This window comes from Ambystoma mexicanum, chromosome 4q (assembly GCF_040938575.1).
Source record: "Ambystoma mexicanum isolate Mex_15411 chromosome 4q, UKY_AmexF1_1, whole genome shotgun sequence".
Classification (NCBI taxonomy): domain Eukaryota; kingdom Metazoa; phylum Chordata; class Amphibia; order Caudata; family Ambystomatidae; genus Ambystoma; species Ambystoma mexicanum.
In genome coordinates, this window is record NC_090928.1 from 998,032,600 (window position 1) to 998,056,039 (window position 23,440).

The 23,440-nt window shown below is 46.2% G+C and overlaps 1 protein-coding gene across 3 annotated transcripts in view; it reads left to right on the forward strand.

Annotated features, from left to right (window-relative positions):
* CENPF (centromere protein F) overlaps nt 1-23,440 on the forward strand; it is a 1,250,680-nt gene that overhangs the window by 672,097 nt on the left and 555,143 nt on the right. For all 3 annotated transcript variants that reach the window (XM_069608564.1, XM_069608566.1, XM_069608565.1), the window contains one exon: nt 10,194-16,067. In XM_069608564.1, coding sequence (XP_069464665.1) covers nt 10,194-16,067 — 5,874 coding nt within the window. The remainder of the gene's footprint in view (nt 1-10,193; nt 16,068-23,440) is intronic.

Genomic DNA, 23,440 nt, shown 5'->3' on the forward strand with positions numbered 1-23,440 from the left:
TGCCCCAAAATACAGTTTCCTAATCAAGGGCAACCTTCAAAGTGCTGTTTTGGTGCTAAATTCAGTTATTTTCCCCTGTGAATTATTGAAAAGAGTGTGTGCTGGAATCATGGAAAAATCCAGGCAGTCAGAGGAATCCAGGCATCACTGCCTGACAGCTGCCTAAAGAAACTGACTGTAAAACTTAGCTTAAATGTATTTCTTTGTCCTGAAAAGTTGCAAAATACACTATTTCAAGTATGTTGGTGAAGGGCTAATTCTTTTAAAATGGTTAAATCCTTTATACGCTGTACTTATATTGTATATGTGAACTGAAAAGATTTTAATGTCCAAGTGCCCATTCTGAAGCCAATCCACATGTGAATTCTGATCTGACAGGTCCTGGCCTGGGAAAACTGACATCTCCGGTTGACAGTCCCTTGAGAACAGGAAGGCTAATGGCTGTTAATGGGTCACGCATAATCCCAGCAAGCCACTCAAAGGGGCTGCATTAGACATTCGTCTGCTGTCTGACCAAAGAACAAAGGACATGCTGAGAATTGGCCTCTTCAAGGAGGAGCAGGATGCGGGGGAGGTTTCTCAGTGAACTTCTAAGGACTGGCCATCTGCTCACTTTGGGATGCAAGAAAAGAAAACCTGGACTGGAGTCTGAATGGAAATTACTTGTTTTTGCCTCAGAACTTTGACATTTAACATGACAGCCGAAATAAGTAGACAAGTGAAAAATACAAACTTATAAACCTGAACTCATGCTAGACAGTTGAAGATGTGGTAGGAGTTTCTACTACATAAGGAACCAAAGATGCACTAAAACACTGATTGTGGCAAAACTATTAAAGTTGCAAGCTTAAAATTGTATGTACACGATCCACTGATCAGCGCCTAGAGGTGTATCGAATTAGAAATGATGAATCCAAGGTGTTGGGTAACATTGATAAAAAGCCATAAAATTACCATCACAGCTCTCACAAAGACGGAAATTGGATGTAAATGTAGACAATCAAATGTGAAAAATGTGTCTAATTTTATGAGGGTACATAATGGTAGAAATGTCCATTTGTGCACAAGTATGTTTTGGGTAAAAATCCAGGTAAGAGTTCCCAAATCCTGTCCTAAGATGACAGCCCTATTTAAGCTGCCAACCAAAACGAAGCGCACGCCTGTAGCCACTCACAGATAGGTGGGTGTGTTTTTAAGTTCTGCCCATGCCATATAATTTGTAATGGATAAATATAGGAAGGGCACTACACATAGGAATGCTACACATTGCTTCCAGAACACCATGCTTCCAGAACCCATCCAGATGTCCGCGCAGCACCTTATTCCAGAACTCTTCATTTGGTAGCTGACTCCAGAATTCTTTGAGAGATCCAGATTTCCTTGCAGAATCCAGACTCTAGCATTGCAAAATTATAGCTAGCCTTACCCAATTACAAAAATCCCAAACCTGAAGGGACTTAATTTCAATTCAGCTTGGCTGGCTACCATTAGGCTTGCCTGCTGAATACTTGCATCCGGCTGTCTACCGCGTCCAGTCACCAGAAGAGGCCTTTCCAAATCCAGTCTGAGGTGCAGTCCAAACTTGACCAGAACCGCTCCGCTGACCCAAATCCTTCCAGAGGTGGCTGTTTGCCGGTGGACCGTCCCAGTCCATGACCAGAACTGACGGGCCAATTTAATTACTTATTCTGGGAGTATCAATAGGAAGAAAAGTGACCCAAATATATATGCATGGTCTGATCCCTATCTCAAACCCATCCCATCTGTAATTCAAAACCATCGTCTTGCTAGAACTATTTTTGCGCCTATTTTCTTCTCATCTGAAGAAGTCGTGTATCCACAACATGCGGCTTAGGCTGATCACGTGACTGTAAGTTCCATTTGTGCCCTTCTCTTTTTCATAGTCATAATCTACTGTAATCAACCAATCAATCTGTCCTTTCAAAGTGCATTTGTTTTCTATTCTCATGCCTCTTTTGCAAAAACATCTTACTAAAACCTCTATAACTCCCTCCGTTTTTATGATAGGAACGAAATTTCAACTCCTACTTGTACCTAACATCATTAGCTATCCAGAGAACCCAAAACATGTGTAGCTTTAAACTGCTGCCAACTTGGACTTTGAGATTTCAAATGTTTTCTTTTTACTAAATCATTGCTTGTGATTGTTTGCACCTATTGAAACCGGCTCCCATAGGAATTTATAATAATTTAAGTATCTTTGACCACATTTCGTGTTTTTTGCTCCGTCAATTCCAAAGACCATTTCAAAGCCATGCTGACAGTTGAAAAGTGAATTCCGTTTTCCTCTTGTATTTGATGGGGGAAAGGAGTGATATTCTGTTTGGTTTGTGCTGTTCCTGAATACCTGCTCTCTCCTCACATCTATTCATTGCCTATTGGGTGGGTAGAGGGGTGTTGCAGTGGGAACCTCTAACCATAGTGCCATCTATACCAAACCAACCCAGAAGTATTCTTTTCTGTGCTGAATTTGTTTTTGTGCTCATCATTTGACTCCTAGTGCATTAAATATATTATTCAGTGTTCTGTCACCCCATTGGTGATTGTTGTTTACCTATTAAAATATATTGATAACATTTTCAATACATAAATATTTACCTTTTCAAACTAGCCTGATTCCTGGTTCAGTGTGACCGGGGGGGACTCAGGAGAAGGGTGTGATATGAGTGGTGTATCGTTCAGAATATTGAACTTATAGATAAAATAAGGGTTTCAACTGCACACTACATGCTGGGCGGGACTTGGGTGTGTGCCGGATTGAAATCACTTATATAGTAGAAGATCAATCTAAGTGTATTTCATCAATTTACCTTGTAATTATCACCCCATTGGTGATTGCTGCCCAGTAATACATTTGTGTGATTTTCTTTGAATTTAAAATAAATAAATATTGTATTACCACCCACCAGCCTGGTTCATGGTCCTTTGTGACCCAGCGTATTTGTAAAAGGGGGTGTGATATAGGCTGGGTGCCAGCTCAATCTGAATTCTAGGAAATTAAGTGTTTTAATTGTGCGCTGCATCCTAGGCTAGTGGCAAGAGTCCTGGTCTGGTGTGTGATGCCCGATTCGAATCCTTAACACTACGCCCTGTCCCCTTTCCTCCATACTGTTTGGGCGTCCCTCGCTAGGGATTGGAACTGAACCTTTTTCACACAAAAAAGCCTTTTCCCGTTAAAATTTAGATGCACGCTGAGGCATCGCCTCAGGTGCATGTTCTCACTTGACTTTGCCCTTCTGCTCCACACCACAGTCCTCTTTTCCTCGTCGACGGGAGCGGACCTGCTTCGCCTGCGCTGGTGGCTGAGCCTTTTCCCCTCTTAATTCAGGCTTTTCCTTCCCCGGGGACCTCAGTGCCACTAAGTTTCTCAAATGTTGCTATTTCTTCTCCCAATTGTGGTATACAGCGGCCTCCAGTGCCGCGCCCCTCCCCGGCACATATCAGACCGACAGGCTTCAGTAGGTGCCCTTCCTCCGACGGATCCTTTCTGGCGTTGGACCTGCACATGCTTATCCTTCAGTGTCTCAGTGAAGATCACAGCTGGGATTTCAGCGTGCAATGCCTTTACACCGCGGTCAATCACAAACCAGCTAGCGGGGTGGAGGGAGCTTTTCTCCCGGTTTCTGCCTGAACACATCAAGGAGTATGTGTGCAGGAAAATGAAGGCTAAGGTAAGTATACTGTTTTCAAAAGCACCCTGAAAAGGTGATTCCTTTCCCAGCAAGAAGCCAAGCAGGAGGCACCGGCTAAATCCTACCACCAGTCATGGTACCGAGGCTCACAGACCTTCCGGCCTAATGGCTGAGGGATCTATGGATCCTCCCGGTCCCAGTGCTGAGGGGCCCAAAGGCTCTTGTACCGGGAAATCTCATGAGGTGCTTTGCCCTAGTTCCGGGCCTAGGCCTGACAGGGCGCCTGCAAACGGAAGCACTAGCTGTCCGAGGCAAGTAAGCCTATCAGGTCCACATTTGAGGTGCAGAAAAATCCTGAACCTACGCTCTCAAGCGAACCGGTAGAGGCACACGCCAGTACTTCAACAGACATGCATTTCCCGTGCTTGTCGGTCCAGGAAAAAATGGCAGTTCCAACGGATACACCTCCAACTGACCGGCACTCTTGTGGAGGTACACCATTCACAGTCGGAGGAATCCCAAGGGGTCATGCCTCCAACTCACAGGCACGACTTCGCTCCAAGGGTGGAATGGTCCCCCATGCTCACACCACAGGTTCCATGGTGTAACGCATACCCGGTGCCCTCATTGTTGGTGCGTTACACTGATGCAAGGTACTCACAGGGCAGACACGACACTGGAAGAGCTCAGCCTTCCACTACAGGAGCGTGCTTCCCCAGCATGTGAGGAACGCTTCGATACATTTCTTACCTTGATGAAGTCTCCTCAAATGGCGGGCCTTCTGAAGGGGATAATTAAGGAGATGCTTCCACCTACGCCTCCTGGCCTCAAGCTCCAGTTCAACTGCAGCCGGCACCACCCCTGGCTCTGTTTGTTCTCTTCGTCCATGCCGATGCAGGTTCTTCGCTTCTCTCTCCGGCCCCGGCTCCCACGCAGCCTACCATCACAGCGCTGTCTGCACCTCAGGCCACGGAAATCCCAGCAGGGACCCTACCTCGTGATCCTGCGGACCCCCTGCCTAGGGCCGAAGGAGGCCACGGACCAGGTGGGCACCAATGAGATGGAGGATCCACACACCTCTTCTTCAGCAAGGGCCTTTCATGACAGGCTAGCAGGATTAGCAGAATATCTGGGCATCCCACAGCATCAGAAAGAGCAACCAAAGGCAGGGATCTTAGCAGAGCTCCTTAACATCCAGACAGTGTCCAGATTGGGCATACCCCTCCAGAAGCATGTGGAACCTCTGGCCAAAAAGGTCTGGCCTAAGCTTTACTCATCTCAGCCCGCCAACAAGCGTTTGGATGCTAAATATATACGGGCTGCATGGGATACTCTATACCTTTCCGTTCACCCTCAGACCCATTCCTCAGTGATGGCGGTTGCTTACATGTATGCCAAGCAGCAGGCATTCACGTTGTCTGCCTCGACCGCAATGCTGCTGGGTAAGGAGGTGAAAACTCAGGAGGCATACAGAAAGTAAATGTATTCCAATACAAGCCTCCACCTGTTGCAGGCAAACAGACACAATGCTGGCTGCTGTGAATCAGAAGCTATGGATTGAAATTGCAGACTTCCTTCCAGATCTGACAGTGCACAAATAGGTGGCCTTCAAAGCGGGATTTGCAGAGGCAAAGCTGGTGGCACAGGACATAATGGAGTCCTCAGTGGCCCATATCGACACGGCCGCCAGGGCCATTTGTGTCGCCACAGATATGAGGAGGGCATTGTGGCTTAAGGCTGTTAAGTTCAACCCTGATGTGCAAGAATACATTCTGGATCTCTATTTTGAAGGAGGGGTCTTGTTCCAATCCTCCACTGATATGAATTAAGCAAGAAAAAGACCAGCTCTCAAACCACCAAGTCACTGGCCGTCCTGGCAAAGCCCACCTCCAAGGCCCAGTCAGACAGGAGAAGAACTCTTGCTGCATTCAGGGGCTTGCTGGAGCGTAGACAGCCAGACAGCTGAATGGTTCCCCCAGCCTACATAGGCTCAAGCAGCAAAGGACATCAAACAAGGGATTCTTCTAGCCCCCCTCCCAGGCACCAGCCTCGGATGGAAGGAAGCAATGTTGGTGGCTTCAAGGTCCACAATTCACCAGTGGGGGCAGACCTGCTCTCCACATTCAGTCCTGGCAGACGTACATCGCACATTCTTGGATCCTATCAGTGGTCTCCCATGGGTTCCCTTCCTTTCCCTATTATAGGACTGCTACATGGGCTACCCTTTTTCATTCTGAAAGCATTACGCCCATATACATCTTCATGGAGGGATGCCACTTTAGGCTTTGCAATTTATTTGCTTGAATTTTGTATATGCTGTCTCCTCCACTCTTAGCATTTTCAAAGCTTTTTATTCTTGTGCCAACCATTTGGAAATGAGTGAAAGGAAGACCACACAGAAATGAAAAATTATCTTCATGTTGATTCAGGTTCTTAGTCAATTTTTCTCCCTCCTCACAACATCCACCTAGCCATCCCCAGTAAGGCATATACGTGATCACCAGTTGGCGAAGAGAGAAAAAACATAAGAGTACTGGGTGTTGCGATTGGTGACATGGGGGTGAAGTGTGAGACTGGCATGCGGAGCGACGCACACGCGTTAGAGTCCTATTGCTTTGATAATGTTCTTAAAGTGGCAGCTATCTTTTGAAGCCAGCTTCTTCCGACCCGCCTGTTAATGCAGGCAACCCCAACCAGTTGTGAAGGTGGGTGAGTGAGGAACCTGAGTCACCATGAGGGTAATTTATCTTATATGTGCAAATGTTTGGATTGATATGCTTTCAACTTGGGGGCATTTGGTAGTACTCAGTGTGGGGCTTAGTTAAATTTGATTGTAAATGTGTGTTCCATCCTCTGAATATGAACACACATTTTCAAAGAAAACAATGACCATTGTCAACTGTGCATCCTAATCGGTAGCTACTGTCTGTGAGCACCGCAGATGAAGTCCAAAAAGTATGGAGAAGAGCCACGAATGCTAAAATTCAAATAATACGAACCATAGGGAGTAAACATTCTATTTAATATAAAAGTACAAAAAAGTAGCAAGCGCCCCTCTCTAGAAAGAAAATGGCAGGATAACCTGTTCTGTGGTTTTTTTTCTCACTTTGAGTACACAGCCATCGCTTTTTGCTCACTGTACTTTTCATGGAGGAGGAATAGCCATTTGCATATCAGTCTGTGTCCCGCCCACAAGGGAAGTCCAGCACCAAAATGGCAGGAACAACCTCATTTGAACAAAAGTAGCAACAGAAACCCCAGCCACTTGTTTCAGCCTTTGTGAAAAGTAGAGTCGGCAAAAAGCGATGGCTGCAGATTCTCAAAGTAGGGAAAAAAACACAGAACAGGTAATCATGCCATGTTCTTTCTTGAGAGGGGTGCCTTCTACCTTTTTTGTATTCTATTTAATATATTCCAAAAACAGTACAAAGAAGCAATCAGGCTTGTTTAAAAAGGTTGACACAATTTTTATGTATTAAGTAAATGTTTGCGCTTGAGCATTGTGGTTGTGTCGGTGTGATCCCTGGTTTTGTCTTTATTTGAAGTGTGGGTTTGTTTAGAGATATGCATCTGGTCATGGATGTCTGGTCCATGTTTAGTGGGTTTTCTGGTTATTGTGTGTATTGTATTTAATACATTTTGTCATTTGTAAATCGCCTTTCACCATAATTATGGCCCCAACACGCTGTTGGTGGAACGCCCTCGTAGGGACCGTAGTCCAAATTTGACAGAATGGGAGGAGCTATTATGCATGTGCGCATTTTAGCCATTAAAGTTATGTGAGGGAGGTACTTGGGGGGAGGTGGGGTGGGGGGTTAGGGGGGTGGTGGGGGGGTGTGGGGGGGGGTGTGGGGGAGATGCCAATTACGACCTCTTGATGGGACAATTGAAGGCATACCTGAGGCGGGGGACCCCATTGATACTCTTGTATAAAATGAATCTGCACCCCTGTCTTTTGTACCTCTTCTCGGCCCTACCGCTGAAACTCTCGGATAAGTTCTTTAATTAGTTGTTTAGTGAGCTTTGCAAATTTATATGGCAGAATAAGACTCCCAGGGTGAAGATGGCGACCCTTAAGCTCCCAAGGGACTGGGTGGGGGTTTGGTCTGCCTGACATCCACCTATACAAGGCAGCACAATTGAAATGTATGAGGAGAAAAGATATGAGGACCTACTGGATGTACCTTGAAGATCTAGTAGCAAACACTCTGAAGGGGAGACTCTACCTTTGGTACCCACTTAGAGGTTCCTAAGAGACTCCGGGCTCATCCCACTCTGGAGGTGCTCAGGGCAACATGGCGTAGATGTGAAGTGAACAAGATGCTCTCCTCTTGCCTCCACCTATGTCCTCGGTGTGGGTTTCTCACGTGTAATCTTTCTCACCAGTGACTAAAGTTCTCGCAGCAGTGGTCCGATGGGAGCTTTGAAAGGATGGGTTTTTTGGGAATTTGAGGATCTCTGTGTTGTGTTGGGGGAGGGATCGGTCTCAATCTTTGACATTTTCTACGATTTAAAGAAATGTTCTCTGACCCGAAGTGGGCAGAGTTCCTGTCCAGAGACCTAACCCCGTTTGAGAAGGTGCTAGACTCCTCATCCTCGAGAAAGCGTATCCTGTCCAGAATGTATAGAGTTTTGATCACGTCGTGCCTGACTGGGAGACAAACATTTAAGATGTTCTGGGTAGACCTTGCAGGAGGGGAAATAATGGAGGATGAATGGGTGAAGATCTTAAAGTGACCTTTCATGGTAATTTATTCATCTCCACGATGGAACATGATGTCAAAATGCTGCAGGGGTGGGATAGGGATCCCTTGCAACTCTCAAGAATGTTATGGGTGCCTCCCTGCTCAAGAAGCTACAGACAGGTGAGATCACTTTCACATGTGTGGTGGCGCTGCCCTAAGGTGCACATTTTTTGGGGAGAAGTCTTAATCTGGTTTTAAGGATATCATTGGAATTCAGCTGAGCTTGGACCCACTTCAGATACAGGATCCCGGCAAGAGATAGGGAGGAGCACAGGCTCCCCAGGATGTGGGAGGCGATGCTCGGGCGGGTGGCTGTGGCTCAGCGTTGGAAGGAAGGGAAGCTGCCCATGAAGAGTGAACGGAAGCGGGAGCTGGCAGGATTTAATGGTGTTGGAAAAGTTTGACGGCGGTGGTGAACGACAATTTGGGGGCATTTCGATAGGAATGTGGACTTTACTATCAAGATGGTTTGGATGGTGGAGGGGATCCCTCTGGACAAGTTGACTAACTGGGATTGAGTAGGCTATGCGAAACCTGAAACAACGGAGACTGTAAAATGTCCTTAATCCAGGACACAGATGTAATGTGAATGATTGGAACACTGAGCTAGTTAAGGGGAGGTGGGGAGGGGTTTGTTGATGCTATTTTGCTGTAATATTGTTTCTCTGTGTGATAGAGAGGAAATTGAATGAATCCTATTGGGTTCTATTGACTGTGGGTTCTATCCTCCACTCTATAAAAGAACCAACTGTAATGAGGGGAGTAGGGGTGGGATGGAAAGGGGGTGGGAGCATAGGTCTTGTTTTTTTAGGGGGGGCTTAATGTGGTGTTTTGTTTAACAAGATGCCAATAAATTAGTTTAAAAAAAAAGGTAGCTTCATTCTCATGGCAGAGATGTTGCGCAATCTCGTTTGTGTTGTCTGTGAGTGCAGGATGTGTTTAACGAGCTTGTGCCTTCCGCTAAATTACGACGGTGTGGTGTGCGAGGGAAGAAATGGGTACGCTGTACAAGGTTTACATCCTGGGTTCTGTATGTACAAAGAGCAGTGCTACATATCAAAGATGAAATATGTGCTAAATGAATACATAATACCCACCCTCTGAGAAGATTGTAGATTAATGAGATGCCATCCCTAGTTCCTTCTAGTGCCAACAAGGCCCCCTTTCATGCTTTCTGCTATGAAGTCCTCTGGTGAGATATAATATTTTGTATGATTGGAGATTGAAACCGGTTAAGGTTCAATTTTGATACCCAACATGACGGGAGCGAAGTGTTATTGGATGATGTCAAGGCACAAGTAGGAATGGGGAGAAGACTACCACTGTGTATGGTTGCATAAGAGTGCCTCACTCGGGGTGAGACATCCTTGGCAGCAATTTGAAGCTGGGTTCTTAATGTTTTGTGATTAGCATGGTCCTCAATAATTTTGCGAATGTTAGGGGGTCTTGAAGTACATACATTTCCTTCAGGAGTGAATTTTGGAGTTTGATGGTCTTGTATGTAAATATTAAGCCTATTTTCCGCTTTGTGATGTTGCATAGAACAGTTATGATCCAGCAGCAACCTAATCCCAACAGTCTCCTTTGGTGGAAGGGTGAGTTTCCTTTAGATGAGTTTTGTACAACTCTGAAAGGTGCTTTGGGCAAAGCATAAAGCTTTCAGATGTGACAATAATTAGATAATGGGGATAGATTAATGAAAGCAGCAAGAATTTTGAAAATGTGCTGCTCCCCAAAAATGTTTGTTAATATACTACCTGATGATAAAACATGACTGCTTTTGTTTTTATTTCAGACATCCCAGATCAACTTCAGACCCGAATATAATGGCATTTCTCAGCAGAGTAGTTGTGAAGCTGCACAAGAGAGTGACCCTGCAAGTCAAAAGGTAACTAATGAGGTTATAAGTAGTTCTGCCACTTTGAATTTGGAAATCCCAGTTAAGTTAGAGAAATGGAATGCATCGCTAGGGAAAAATACAGAATCTTCAGATTGCAAGAGTGAGATCATAACAAATCCGAAGCTGCCTGCATCAGCAGATCACCTTCTGGGGTACCAAAGAACCATTGATCAACTTCAGGTTCAGTTGCAACAGTCTACTAGCGAAAATCTGATGCTGCACAATGACATTGAGAATAACAAGACTAGAGTGGATTCTTTACAGAATGAAATTAAACAGTTATATTCGAGACTTGATGGGCATCAGATGGAGTTGATGCCCGAGAAAAGTACGGAACTGGAAAAAACATCATTACAATTTGAACATGAAAACAAAGGTTTTGTTGAAAGACTATCGTTATTGTCTTCTGAAAACCAGCATCTTTCTAGTAGTGTGATGGACATTAGCAATAACCTTGCCAGCATGACATTGCAACTAGAAATGTACAAAGTTCAATTATCTGATGCCAAAGAGATGCTCAGCAAGTCAGAACGGGCCAGAGAGGACTGGAATGAAAAATACCTACAAACTGAAAATGAACTCAAGAGGACAAAATCAGAGAAAGCAAATATTGAAAACCACACTCTTGCACTAGAAGCTGATTTTGAAGAACTTCATGCTAAAAATCTGAATTTACAAAATGAAAGTGAACATAAACTTAAGCTAATTTCTAGCTTGCAGGAGCAGCTTGCTGCAATCACAGCTGAGAGAAATAACTTGCATCAAGAACTTTGTAGCTTAACAGAGGGAAATGAAGAACTGGATCAAGTGCATCATAAGCTAAAGGAAAAAGTGAAAGAACTAGAGTTGTGGAAAATTGATAATACTGAATTTATCAAGATACTAGAAGCAGAGGTTAAGACACACAAAGCCCTTCAGTCCAGCCAATCTGGTGAAAATGTGTCGATGGAAAGCCACAATGTCACTGAGCAATCTGAAAATAACGCACATGTAAATACATTGCATATGGAAGAGCTGCATAATCAGGTTAAAGGCCTCAGTGCTGAAAAAGAAATGCTTTTAAAGGTTTTGGAAAATTTGAATAATAAGCTAGGTGAGCTGGAATTTGAAAATGCAAAACTTTCAAAATCCTTTGAGTGTGCACTTACTGAAAAAATTGAAATTGTCTCAAGATTGAACCTAACTGAAGGTGAAGTAGCTCAGATGCAAAATAGCATGGAAGCTCTCAAAAAATGTGTAGAGTTGGGAGCAAGTGAAAAACTGCATCTGGTTGAGAAGTTGAAAGCAGGGGAACTGATGTCAGATTCTCTGCAAGATAAAGTTGAGAGCGTTCAGCGAGAATCGGAAATGCTAGAAGAAAATTTCGAAAATGTGATTATTAATGCTGAAGCTTGTAAAGATGAATTAAATAACCTAAAAACGTTAAACCGAGACTTGGTTGAAAAGCTAAAGAATTTGGATTTAGAATGCAATGCACTTCGAGAAGAAAATGAGAAATTAAGTGTAGAGCTGAAAAAAGTCAATGAAATAATATCAGAGTATAAATCCTCTCCATTATCCATTTTAGGAAAGCATGACAAGGAAAAGGGACATGTACTTGAGGAATCCCAATCTTTAGTTTCCTTATTACAAACTCAACTAAAAAGTTTACATGAGGAACTTTTAGAAAAGGACAAGTTCAGAGAGGAATTTGAAAAGCTTGCAGAGAGGCAAACATCTCAGCATGAAGAACTCCAAAATCAAGTAGAGCAGCTGGTTGTAGAAAGGGAAGTACTTATAAAGGCCTCTGAAAATTTGCTTTTGAAGCTCAATGAATCAGAATCTGAAAACTCTAGACTGTCCAAGTCTCTACACTGCCTACGTACAGAAAAGGGTGAAATTGTATCACAATTGTACTCTACACAGGAAGAGGTAACCCAGATGAGAAGTGGCATAGAAAAACTGAAAATCCACATAGAGTCAGATGAGAAAAAGAAAAAACATCTGGTTGAAAAGCTGAAACAAAAAGAAAAGGAAGCAGACTCTCTCAATGACAAAATCTTGAGTTTACAGAAAGACCTGAACATGTTAGAAGCAAGTCCAAATAACATCACTGTTCAGTTTGAATCTCCCAAAGAGGCAGAAAACATGCAAGTTCTTAAAGAAGATGGAAGTGAACACGCCGAACACTTTGACCTTAATACACTCCAATCAGAAAACGAAGAGCTAAGTAAAGAGCTTAAACAAACTCTTATTCAGCTATCTGAATTTGAAGCTTCCCATTTGAAATTTGCAGAAATTTTTGAAAAACATGAACAGGAAAAGGTTAAATTAGTTGAGGAGTCGCATGCTTTTGTTTCGTCTCTGCAAACCCAGTTGAAGGATTTACAAGAAGAAGTGTCACAAAAGGAAAGCATTGTACACCTCCATCACGAGCTTCAAAGAAATGCAGAAATTCAGCGTTTACAGAATGAAGATCTCCAAGGCCATGTGGGGCAACTGAATGAGGAAAATGTAAAGCTTTTAAGGGCATCTGAAATTCTGAATGCCAAATTGACCGAGTCAGAGTCTGAACTTTCTAACCTTAATAAAGCATTGGAATGTGCACTCAGTGAGAAAAGTGAACTAGAGCGAAGATTCAACTCAGCTCAGGAAGAATCGACTCGTATGCAACATTTGCTTGATGATATGAAGGTACAAATGGAGTCAAATGAGAGAGAGGCTCAGGGAATGATTGAAAATCTGAAACAGAGTGAATGGAAAGCAGACTCTCTCCAAGACAAAATTGACAGTCTTGAAAGAAATGCTTTAATGTCCGAGGAACAATTAGAAGACATGATAATTCAGGTTGAAAGTTCCAAAGAGGAAGCTGAAAATTTGAAAGCCCTGAATGAAGGATTGAGCAAAAAGCAGAAAGAACTGGATTGTGAACTTCATACAATTCAAGCAAAAAACATGTGTTTAATAGAAGAACTGCAGCTGGCTCAAGAGCACATCTCTGATTTAGAAGCTTCTCATTTGAACACAGAAAAAGTTATAGAGCAATATGAAAAAGAAAAGATTAAAATGCAGGAGGAATCACAATTTTCTCTTTCTTCCCTTCAATCTGAAATGGAAGATTTGAAAAAGAAGCTTGTTGAAAGAGACAATCAAGTGCCTCTCGAGCAGGAGTTTGAAGGGAAGGTTGCAATGCAGATATTGATGATTGAAGAACTCCAAAACCAAGCAAGACAACTGCTTGAGGAAAAAGAATTAATTGTGCAGACGGCTAACGCTTTACAAACCTCGCTGAGTGCATCCCAATCTGAAATCTCAAGACTTTCCAGTGCTGTGGAATGCTTTGTCATCGAAAAAGCCAGTATTGAATCAAAACTTTCATCTTCTTGTGAAGACGTAGCTCTCATGCAAAGGGAAATTGAAGCATTGAGGTTACAGATTGGGTCCAGTGAAAGTGAAAACCAGGCCATGAGTCAAAAGCTGAAATTGAGTGAACGAAAGGTAGACTCCCTTCAGGACAAAATTGAGAGTCTTGAAAGAAATATGTTAATGTCAGATGAACATCTAGAAGACATGATTATTCAAGTAGAAACATCTAAAGAGGAAGCAGAACACTTCAAAATGCTGAATGAAGACATGATGAAAAAGCAGGCAGAACTGAATTTTGAGCTTAATACACTCACATCAAAAAATGATTTTCTAGATAAGGAGCTTCAACAAACCAGAGAACAATTATCTCATTATGAAGCCTCTCAATCAAACCTGTCCACAGTTCTAGAACAGTATGAACAGGAAAAGGTTAGAATGCTTGAGGAATCGAACTCTGTGCTTTCATCAATGGAAGCTCAGCTGAAAGATTTGGACAAACTGAAGGAAGAAAGAGACCATCTTGTTAATCTCACAAAGGAGTACAAAACAAATGCTGAGATTACAATAATGCAGCTGGAAGAACTTAGGCACAATTCAAGACAGATGAATGAGGAGAAAGAATTACTTTTACAGACCTCTGAAACTTTGAAGACCAAGCTGAGCAAGTCAGAAGCAGAAATTGAAAGACTTTCCAATGATATGCAGTGCATGGTCACTGCAAAAGGTGAGATTGAATTAAGACTTGTCTCTTCAAATGATGAAGTTGCTAGCATGCGAAGTGACACTGAAGTCCTGAAGCTAAAGATCTCTTCAATGGAGATGGAAAATCTGGATATGATTGGAAAGTTGAACCAGAGGGAGCTGGAGGTAGACTCCCTTCATAAAAAAATTGAGAGTTTGGAAAGAAATGTACTAATGTCAGAAGGAAATTTAGAAGACCTAATCATTCAGGTTGAGAGTTCCAAAGAGGAGGCTGAGAACTTAAAGGCGCAGAATCAACATCTGATTAAAAAGCAGGAAGAGTTGACCACTGAAATTGATGCAGAGAGAACAAAACATGAAGGTTCAAATAAGGAGCTGCAATTAACTCAAGAAAAGGTTGCCGAGTTGCAAGCCTCGCAGTCCAATCTTTTAGACATGCTAGAACAGCATAAACTGGAACAGGGCAAAATGCTAAATGAATCAAAATCTCTGTCGATAGAATTAAACAAACAAAAGACGGAACGGGACAATTTGTTGCTTTTGCAGGAGGAATATGAAAAGAAAGCAGAGATGCAAATGGTACAGATGGAAGAACTTCAAATTCAAGTAAGACAGGGGCACGAAGAAAGGGAATTACTTTTACAAGCCTCTGAAACCTTTCAATCCAAGTTGAGTGATTCAGAATCTGAAATCTCAAAACTTTCCAAGTCTCTCGAATGCGCACTTAAGGAAAAGAATGAAATCGAATCAAAACTTAATTGTACAATGGGACAAGCAGCTGAAATGCAAAGGGCAGTTGCAGATCTAAACGTATTGAGGGAGTCCGATGGAAAGGAATGGCAGCAGATGAATGAAAAATGCCAAGCGAGTGAACAGCAAGTGAAGGTTTTCTTTGGTAAACTTGAAAGTCTTGAAAGAGAACTGAAATTGTCTGAAGATAATCGAGAACAAATAACTATTCAAACAATGGCTTATAAGGAAGAGGTTGAAATCCTAAAGGCTGTAAAAGAAGACATGTTTCAAAAGATAACAAATTTGGGTTTGGAACTTGATGGTTTCAGAGCAAAAAATGAGGAGGTAAATAAAGCACTACAGCAAGCGCGAGCTACAGTAGCTGAATTGGAAACCTCTCAGTCAATCATGACAGGTAATCTAGAAAAATGTGAACTGGAAAAAATTAAAATAGAAACTGAGTCAATATCTGTAATAGCATCACTGCAATCTCAGTTGAAAAATGTGAATGAAGAATTGGAACATTTCCGTAAAGAGCAAGAAACCCTGAAATCTAAGGGGGACGATATGGCTGGTCAATTAACTTGCCTGCAACAAGACAATAAGAAGCTGTTAGAACAACTGAAAGAAGCAGAATGCAGTAACACACATTTACAGTCCTCTAAGGATGAATCTGCTGAAAAACTTGTAGCATTTGAAGAAAACCTGAACAAGAAATCTCAAGAAATAATCTTGCTGCAAAAGCAAATCATAGATGCAGAAGAGTGTAAAAAAAACATTTTATTGAGTGTGGATGGTGAGCAGGAGCTATGGAAGCAGGAAAAGGAAGGTCTACAGAGGCTTATCGATGAAAATGAGCAGAAGCTAAGGCTTGTTTCGGCTGAAAAAGAAGCCCTCCACAATACCATAGACGTCCAAAAAATATCTTTGATGAACTTTGAAAAAGAGGTTTCCTGCTCCAACTCTGAAAAATGTTCACTTGTTAATCAGGTAATTCATTTAAATATGACTATATATATCTTTTGAATGAATTGTTCTCCCACCTATTGCCAATCTTGTGATATTATATTGCTCCAGTTTTGCTCCTTTGGAAAAAAAAATCTCTCGACAGAGGGCGCTGTATGCAATGTCGTTGCATCCATGTCCCTCGAGGGCCTCTGTCAACGTCATCGTCAGCATAAACAGCGCATGCAGTGCCCGTTGACATCAGTTCTGTTTTTTCCAAGCTTATGCTTCGCGTTAACAGCGTGCTTCAGTTTTTCGCAAGAACAATTTATTCGACTCCTTAGACACCAAAGTCTGGTTTAAAAAAAAATGCCACAACTGTGCCTCGAAAATGTCTATTATGGATCCTCACTGCATCTGCCTGTGGGTATCTGGGCTCCGGACACCGTACCGACGACTGCGGGTCCTGTAAGGCCATGACCGAGAAAGCTCTCTGGGAGCGCAGAGGAAAACTGGTGGCGGGGAAGGTGGCTTAGAAGTCTCCTTCGAAGAAAGAGAAAGTCTGACGAGTCTAGAGAATCCTCCCGGTGCAAAAAAGCAAAGCGGTCCTGATCGAGGAGTCGAGCGAGGCAGTCTTCGTCTTCCTCAAAGAAGGCGTAGAAGAGACATCATAGGTCTCCCTCTTCATCCGATTCCTCTACCGAGGTAATCGGATGCCTGACCAAAAAATCTGATTATGATATGATATGGTATTTGTAACGCGACTATACACAAGTGTTTCAAGGCGCGACGAGGCAGGGAGGGAGGGAAACAAGGGGAAAACAGACAAACGATCCTACTAGGCCAGGTGTCATTCAGATCGCGCAAGTGCAGAGGTAAGGGGAAAAGGAGGAAGTGCAGGGGGAGGAGGTGGGGGGGAAAGTGCAGTACAAGGTAAGTAGCGTAAAAAATAATAAATAATAAATAAAAAGGGCCAGCTGGTGGCAAGTGCGAGGTAAGTGCAGAGCAAGTGCTGGGAAGGGGGCTGTAGGGATACAGTGACAGTCCCACAGTGCAGGGGGAGCCAGGGAGGCAGTGGAAGTGGAGAGTGGCTGGGCCCTGGACCGAGGTTGCTGAGAGTGGCCCAGATGCAGGTTTAGTGCTGAATTCAGTGGGGAATTAAGCAGGTTTAGCAGGGGAGAGGGAGAGAGAAGGCAGAAGCGAAGAGGAAGGTTTTGAGGTGCTTCCGGAACCGGAGATGGTTCTCCTCAAGTTTCAGGGAGGCAGGAAGGCTGTTCCAGAGGGAGGCCCCTGCTGCGGAGAGAGATCTACCCCCAGCTCGTTGCTTCGAGAAGCGGCTGACCATGAGGGAGTTGGAGACGGATGAGCGAAGGGCTCGTGAAGGAAGATATTTAGGAAGAGAGAGTTGAAGGTATTTAGGTCCCAGGCCCCAGAAGGCCTTGTGGACAATGCAGAGGGTTTTGAACTTAATCCTCGCAGCCACTGGGAGCCAGTGAAGAGATTTCAGTCCTGGAGAGATACGGTCCCTGGGCTTGAGGCCAAGGACAAGTCTCGCAGTTCTGTTCTGGATAAGTTGCAGAGGGCGGAGAGTGGAGCCAGGCAGATTAAGATAGAGGCTGTTACAGTAGTCCAGCCTTGAGAGAACCAGGGCTCGGGAGACAGTGAGCTTCTGGGGGAAGGAGAGGAAGGGAAGAATACCTCTGAGGAGGTGCAGCTGGTAGTGTGACTTCTTAGAGACGTCAGATATATGAGGAGAGAAGGAGAGTGTGGAGTCGAAGATGACCCCGAGGTTTTTAGCCTTGCAGGAAGGGGGCCAAGGGAGGCCGGCCAGAGAGCTGCAGGGAAGGAGGGAGTGGGTGTGCCGATGAGTAGAATCTCAGTCTTACTGGCGTTGAGGCAGAGGTCATTGGCGGCACACCATTCCTGGATAGCAGACAGACAGTCGGAGATGAGGGAAGGAGAGGAGGAGGCCGAGGGTAGCCTGAAAATGAGCTGGGTATCGTTTGCATAGCACTGGAAGTAGGGGCAGAGAGCGGCGATGCGGTGGGCAAGGAGTGCCAGATACTGGTTGAAAAGCCAGGGAGAGAGGTTGGAACCCTGGGGGACACCACAGGTGGAGAAAAAGATGTCAGAGAGGAAGGAGCCCATTTGGACCTGGGAGGGTCCACCGGAAAGGAAAGAAGTCAGCCATGCCAGAGCCTGACCAGTGATACCCAGGTTATCACGGAGACAGTTGAGCAGGATGGCATGGTTGACAGTGTCAAAGGCAGAGGAGAGATCGAGCAGAATGAGAACACAGGGAGTGTTGGAATCGAGGTTCAGGAGCAGGTCCTCACGGATGTTCAGGAGAGCAGTTTCCGTGCTTCTGGCCGCTCTGAAGCCGGATTGATGGTCATGAAGATTACCAACAGATTCAGCATGGAGGTTAAGCTGGGAGATGGCCAGTTTCTCCAGGATCTTACCCAGGAAGGGAGTAATGGAGATTGGGCGATAATTGGCCGGGCAGGAGGGGTTGGAAGAGGGTTTCTTGAGGAGGGGGTGCACAAGGGAGTGCTTGAGGGGGGATGGGAAGACTCCAGAGGCGAATGAGTGGTTGCAAAAGTCAGCCAGGGCAGGAACCAGGGAGTCGATGTGGTCCTTGATGGTTTTGGAGGAACAGGGGTGAACCTGTTTAGACGAGGCTTTCATAGATCGGACTTGTCTGGAAACCTCATCAGCAGAAAAAGGTGGAAAAGCAGAGAAGGAGGGCGGAGGGGCGGCTGCAAGAGAGCAAGAGGAAGAGCCGGGAAGAGAGGGAGGGGGGAGAGAGGAGGAGAGCGAGGACAGGATGTCCTGAGTTTTTGAGATGAAGTGCGAGGCCAGTGCAGTGCAGAGGGCCTGGGAGGGGACAGGAGAGGTCGAGACTGCAGCAGGGTTGGCCAGCTCCTTGCAGATTTTAAAGAGTTCGGCCGAGTTGTTAGATGCCTCAGAGATGCGGGCTTGGATAAAGGCTCTCTTCTTGGTGAGAACGGAGAGCCGGTATTGCCTTTGGAGCAGGCGACAGGCCAGTTTGTCAGAGGATGAACATGAAGCACGCCATTTCCTCTCTGCCACCCTGCACTTGCGTTTTAGGGTGACGAGATCCGAGTCATACCAGGAGTTACATTTGGCTTTGGGCTTCAGGTGGATTCTCATGACGGGGGCAAGGATATCGAGAGTATCAGATATAGAGGAATAGAGCATGGAGAGGGCTGTGTCAGGGTGGGAGTCAGCCGAGGGGGGAGGAGGGGGCGAGAAGGTAGCATCGAAAGCCTCAACTGACACGCGCTTCATGGGTCGGATGACCGAGAAGGTGGGTGGCAGTGAAGAGGGTGGCTTTGCCTGTGGGGTAGGGAGGGAGAGGTGGGAGGATAGGAGAAAGTGATCGCTCCAGGAGAGAGGAGTGGAGAGAGGGAGGGAGAGGGGAAGGTCAGAAGAGATCAGAGCATCAAGAGTGTGCCCTGCAGAGTGAGTAGGCCCAGACGGGAGAATAGAGAGTGAGAGAGAGTTGCAGAGTTCGCGAAAGAGACCAGTGGGGGGACAGGAGGCATCGAGGTGGATGTTGAAGTCACCGAGAAAGAGGAGTTGGGTGGTTGAGGACAGGAGTGAGGAGGAGAGGTCAGCCCATTCAGAGAGGAAAGGAGGAAATTTGACCAGGTGGTCGATAGATAGTAGCCACGGTAAGGGAATGGCTAGGAGAGAGAGAGAGAGTCGGCAGACAAGGCATTCAAAAGAGGAGTAGGTCTGCGTAGGAGTGACAGAGGCAGGAATCCACTCAGGGAAGACAAGGGCAACACCACCCCCTGAACGGTTAGGCCTGCGCACGGAGAGGATCTTGTAGCCGTCAGGTAGGAGTGTGTCGAAGCTGGTGGCAGAGCTGGCTGTGAACCATGTCTCAGTGAGACCGAGGACGTCGAGGTCCAGTTCCTCAAGAAGGCGACAGATATCAGAGGAGTGCTTGATGGCAGAGCGAGCATTTAGAGTGGCAATGTGGAGAAGGTTGCCACCTTTGAAATACTTCCGGGGAGGGGTACAGATCAGAGGTATGCCCTGCGGAGGTGTTAGAGAAGGAGTTGAAGAGGGAGCAAGAGAAGGGGCAGGGAGGGAGGGGAGAGGCAAGGTAGCCGAGGACAGAGGAAGGGGGACAGCGGGAGCGGAGAGGAAGTTGATGAGGCGTGGGAGGCGCCTATCAAAGAGGTGAAGGTTGGCCTGAGGGCCTTGGACCAAGACGGTCCCGTTAGCGTAGACATTAATGATGGCCTTAGAGGAGTGGAAAAGGGCCAAGAGGACATCCCAACGGGTGCCACCATTAATGGGAGAGGAGGAGAAAGGAGAGAGCACAGCGACCATGTGAAGGGTCCATAGGTCAGGTGAAGGCACGAAAAAGAGAATGTCAGTGAGAGTTTCCTTGGAGCAGGCGCTTGTGTAGGTGTCAGCGATAGGGAGGCCTGGGTTGGAGACCAGGATGTCCTTTTTAAACTTTTTCCTACCGGATTTAGTGAGGAGAGCAGGATAGTCAATAGAGAAGCAGTTAGAGTAGATAGGTGAGATAGAGAGCACCATGGAGTAGGAGGGGAGGCGGACGACACGAGTATGCAGACGGGAATTGAGTGGAGGGCACTAGTTTAACACAATACAGAGCAAACAGTAATGCGTAGTAGGTCAGGGCCACCTAAGTTTGAGAATCCTGCGAGGGGAGAAAAGCACCCTAGTTTAACACAATGCAGGGCAAACAGTAATGCGTAGTAGGTCAGGGCCACCTAAGTTTGAGAATCCTGCGAGGGGAGAAAAGCACCCTAGTTTAACACAATGCAGAGCAAACAGTAATGCGTAGTAGGTCAGGGCCACCTAAGTTTGAGAATCCTGCGGGGGGAGAAAAACACCCTAGTTTAACACAATGCAGAGCAAACAGTAATGCGTAGTAGGTCAGGGCCACCTAAGTTTGAGAATCCTGCGAGGGGAGAAAAGCACCCTAGTTTACCAATAAATTGGAAAAGGGGGGCGAGGGATCATGCGGAAGAGGTGGGCAAGGTGAGGAGGGGTGGGCCGGAGAGCAGAGGAGTTGGCGCCTGGCGTCCCCTGCGGACACCTGCAGACACACAGGGAGCCGCAGTCGTAGGAGCCGCCCTTTGCCTAAGGGGCCCTTGGCCTAGGGGGCTGCCGGGCAGGGGGGCTGCCCAGAGGGAGTGGGATATAAAGCAGGGGGAGAGGAAGGGGAGGGGGGTGTGGGCGGGAAGGGAGGCGGGAAGGGAGAGGGGAAGGAGGACCGGGAAGTGAGGGGGAGGGAGGGGGCAGGGGGCACCACACAGACGCGCACGGAGCGCTAACAACAAAAGTTACAAAAATAAACAGGAGGCTTAACTGGAGCCCAACGGGGCTAGGGAGGCAGCCTCAGCAACAAGCCACACGGGGCTACGGCGACCGCTCGAACCCGCTCTGGCTCAACAAAGAAGCTAGCGTGGTGAGCGGTCGAGCCGTAGTCCCAGAGCGGCTGCAAGGACAGCCAATCAGAGGGGGGGTGGGCGGGAAGGGAGGCGGGAAGGGAGAGGGGAAGGAGGACCGGGAAGTGAGGGGGAGGGAGGGGGCAGGGGGCACCATACAGACGCGCACGGAGCGCTAACAACAAAAGTTACAAAAATAAACAGGAGGCTTAACTGGAGCCCAACGGGGCTAGGGAGGCAGCCTCAGCAACCAGCCACACGGGGCTACGGCGACCGCTCGAACCCGCTCTGGCTCAACAAAGAAGCGAGCGTGGTGAGCGGTCGAGCCGTAGTCCCAGAGCGGCTGCAAGGACAGCCAATCAGAGGGGGGGTGGGCGGGAAGGGAGGCGGGAAGGAGGACCGGGAAGTGAGGGGGAGTGAGGGGGCAGGGGGCACCACACAGACGCGCACGGAGCGCTAACAACAAAAGTTACAAAAATAAACAGGAGGCTTAACTGGAGCCCAACGGGGCTAGGGAGGCAGCCTCAGCAACAAGCCACACGGGGCTACGGCGACCGCTCGAACCCGCTCTGGCTCAACAAAGATTCCCCAAGGAAGTGGGATGCATTTAGATCGGAGATGATGCGTATTTTCGAGAATACGGCCTCAACCTCAAAAGAATCGCATAAGAGCCATGCCCCGGACACTCCGTCTGACGACAAAGGTAAGTCAAAGGCTACTATTTCGAAGCTGAGCATAAAGCCGGCAATACATCGAGAAAGTTCTCGACCTGACGAGAAGTTGTCGATAGTATCGACTCGAGAACTGAGTCCTTCCTCGGTACCACCGAAGAAACAAAGCGTTGAACTCAACAACTTTGTCGACTCCATCGAAGTCGGACCTCTCAGCACCGAAGTCGAAGGTGGTGGCAAGTAAATAAGCACCATTTTCGAAGCAGTCTTCGACATTTTGTCGAGGCCTTTGGGCTTACAAGACGAGGATTACAAACCAGTTCTGAAAAAAAGGACTTTTTAAGTCTGTCTTCAATCTATGAGGAACAGTCCTCTGAAGAGGATTCCCCTCCTTTTGGGTTACAATTTGGCACCCAGAATGTGCCAGAAGAGCTAATTTCTCAAGAGTCGAAAATTAGACTTTTATTATTCTCCTCGTGGTCTTGACACTTTGCCAGAAATGGAATTTGGCAGCCCTCACCCTTCTGAGCATGCAGATTCATCCTATAGAAAACTCAGGACTAGGGTCACGGAGTTACATGGGTTGGAGCTGAGCTTCTTCTACATATGACCAGGAAGACATGACTGACATCCTGGACAAGGGCCCCCAGAAGGACCCAATTCTGCCCTTCCATAAGGCCCTTCAGAGGAAAATCATTGCGATTTGGGAGGCCCGAAATCTGGAACTGCAGTTAATAGAAACTTCGCAAGAAAGTACAGGCCTTCCAGCAGGGATCCAGAATACCTAACCAAGCACCCCCACACATGACAGCTTGGTAGTGCAGGCTGCCACATCATCCAGGCAATCAACTTATCCCTCTATCCCCCCAGATGGAGAAAAGAGGGTAGATGCCTGGACACTTAACGTTTTCATGGCAGGCAGCATGGCTTTGAAATTGACCAATGTCACTTGTACTCTTTCTAGATTCACTTATACCCTGTGGGACTGTGTTGCCATGGCAGCTGATCACATTCTGGAAGACGAAGAAAGAGACAGCTTCCTGGCTATAGTTAAGGATGGTAAGGAGGCAATGGGAGAATGTCTCCAGTCAGGTTTTATTACACTGACGGCATCAGCAGATCCGTGACTACTAGCACCGTACTTGCGCAGATTTGCGTGGTGGTTGAAGTCAGGGTTTGCACCGGACGTGCAGGCTAGACTTCTCAGCCTGCCATTTGACGATTCGATGTTGTTCGGCAGCAAGGCAGATGAGTCTGGAGAAGCTGCAGTCCTCCAAGGCGGCGGCTA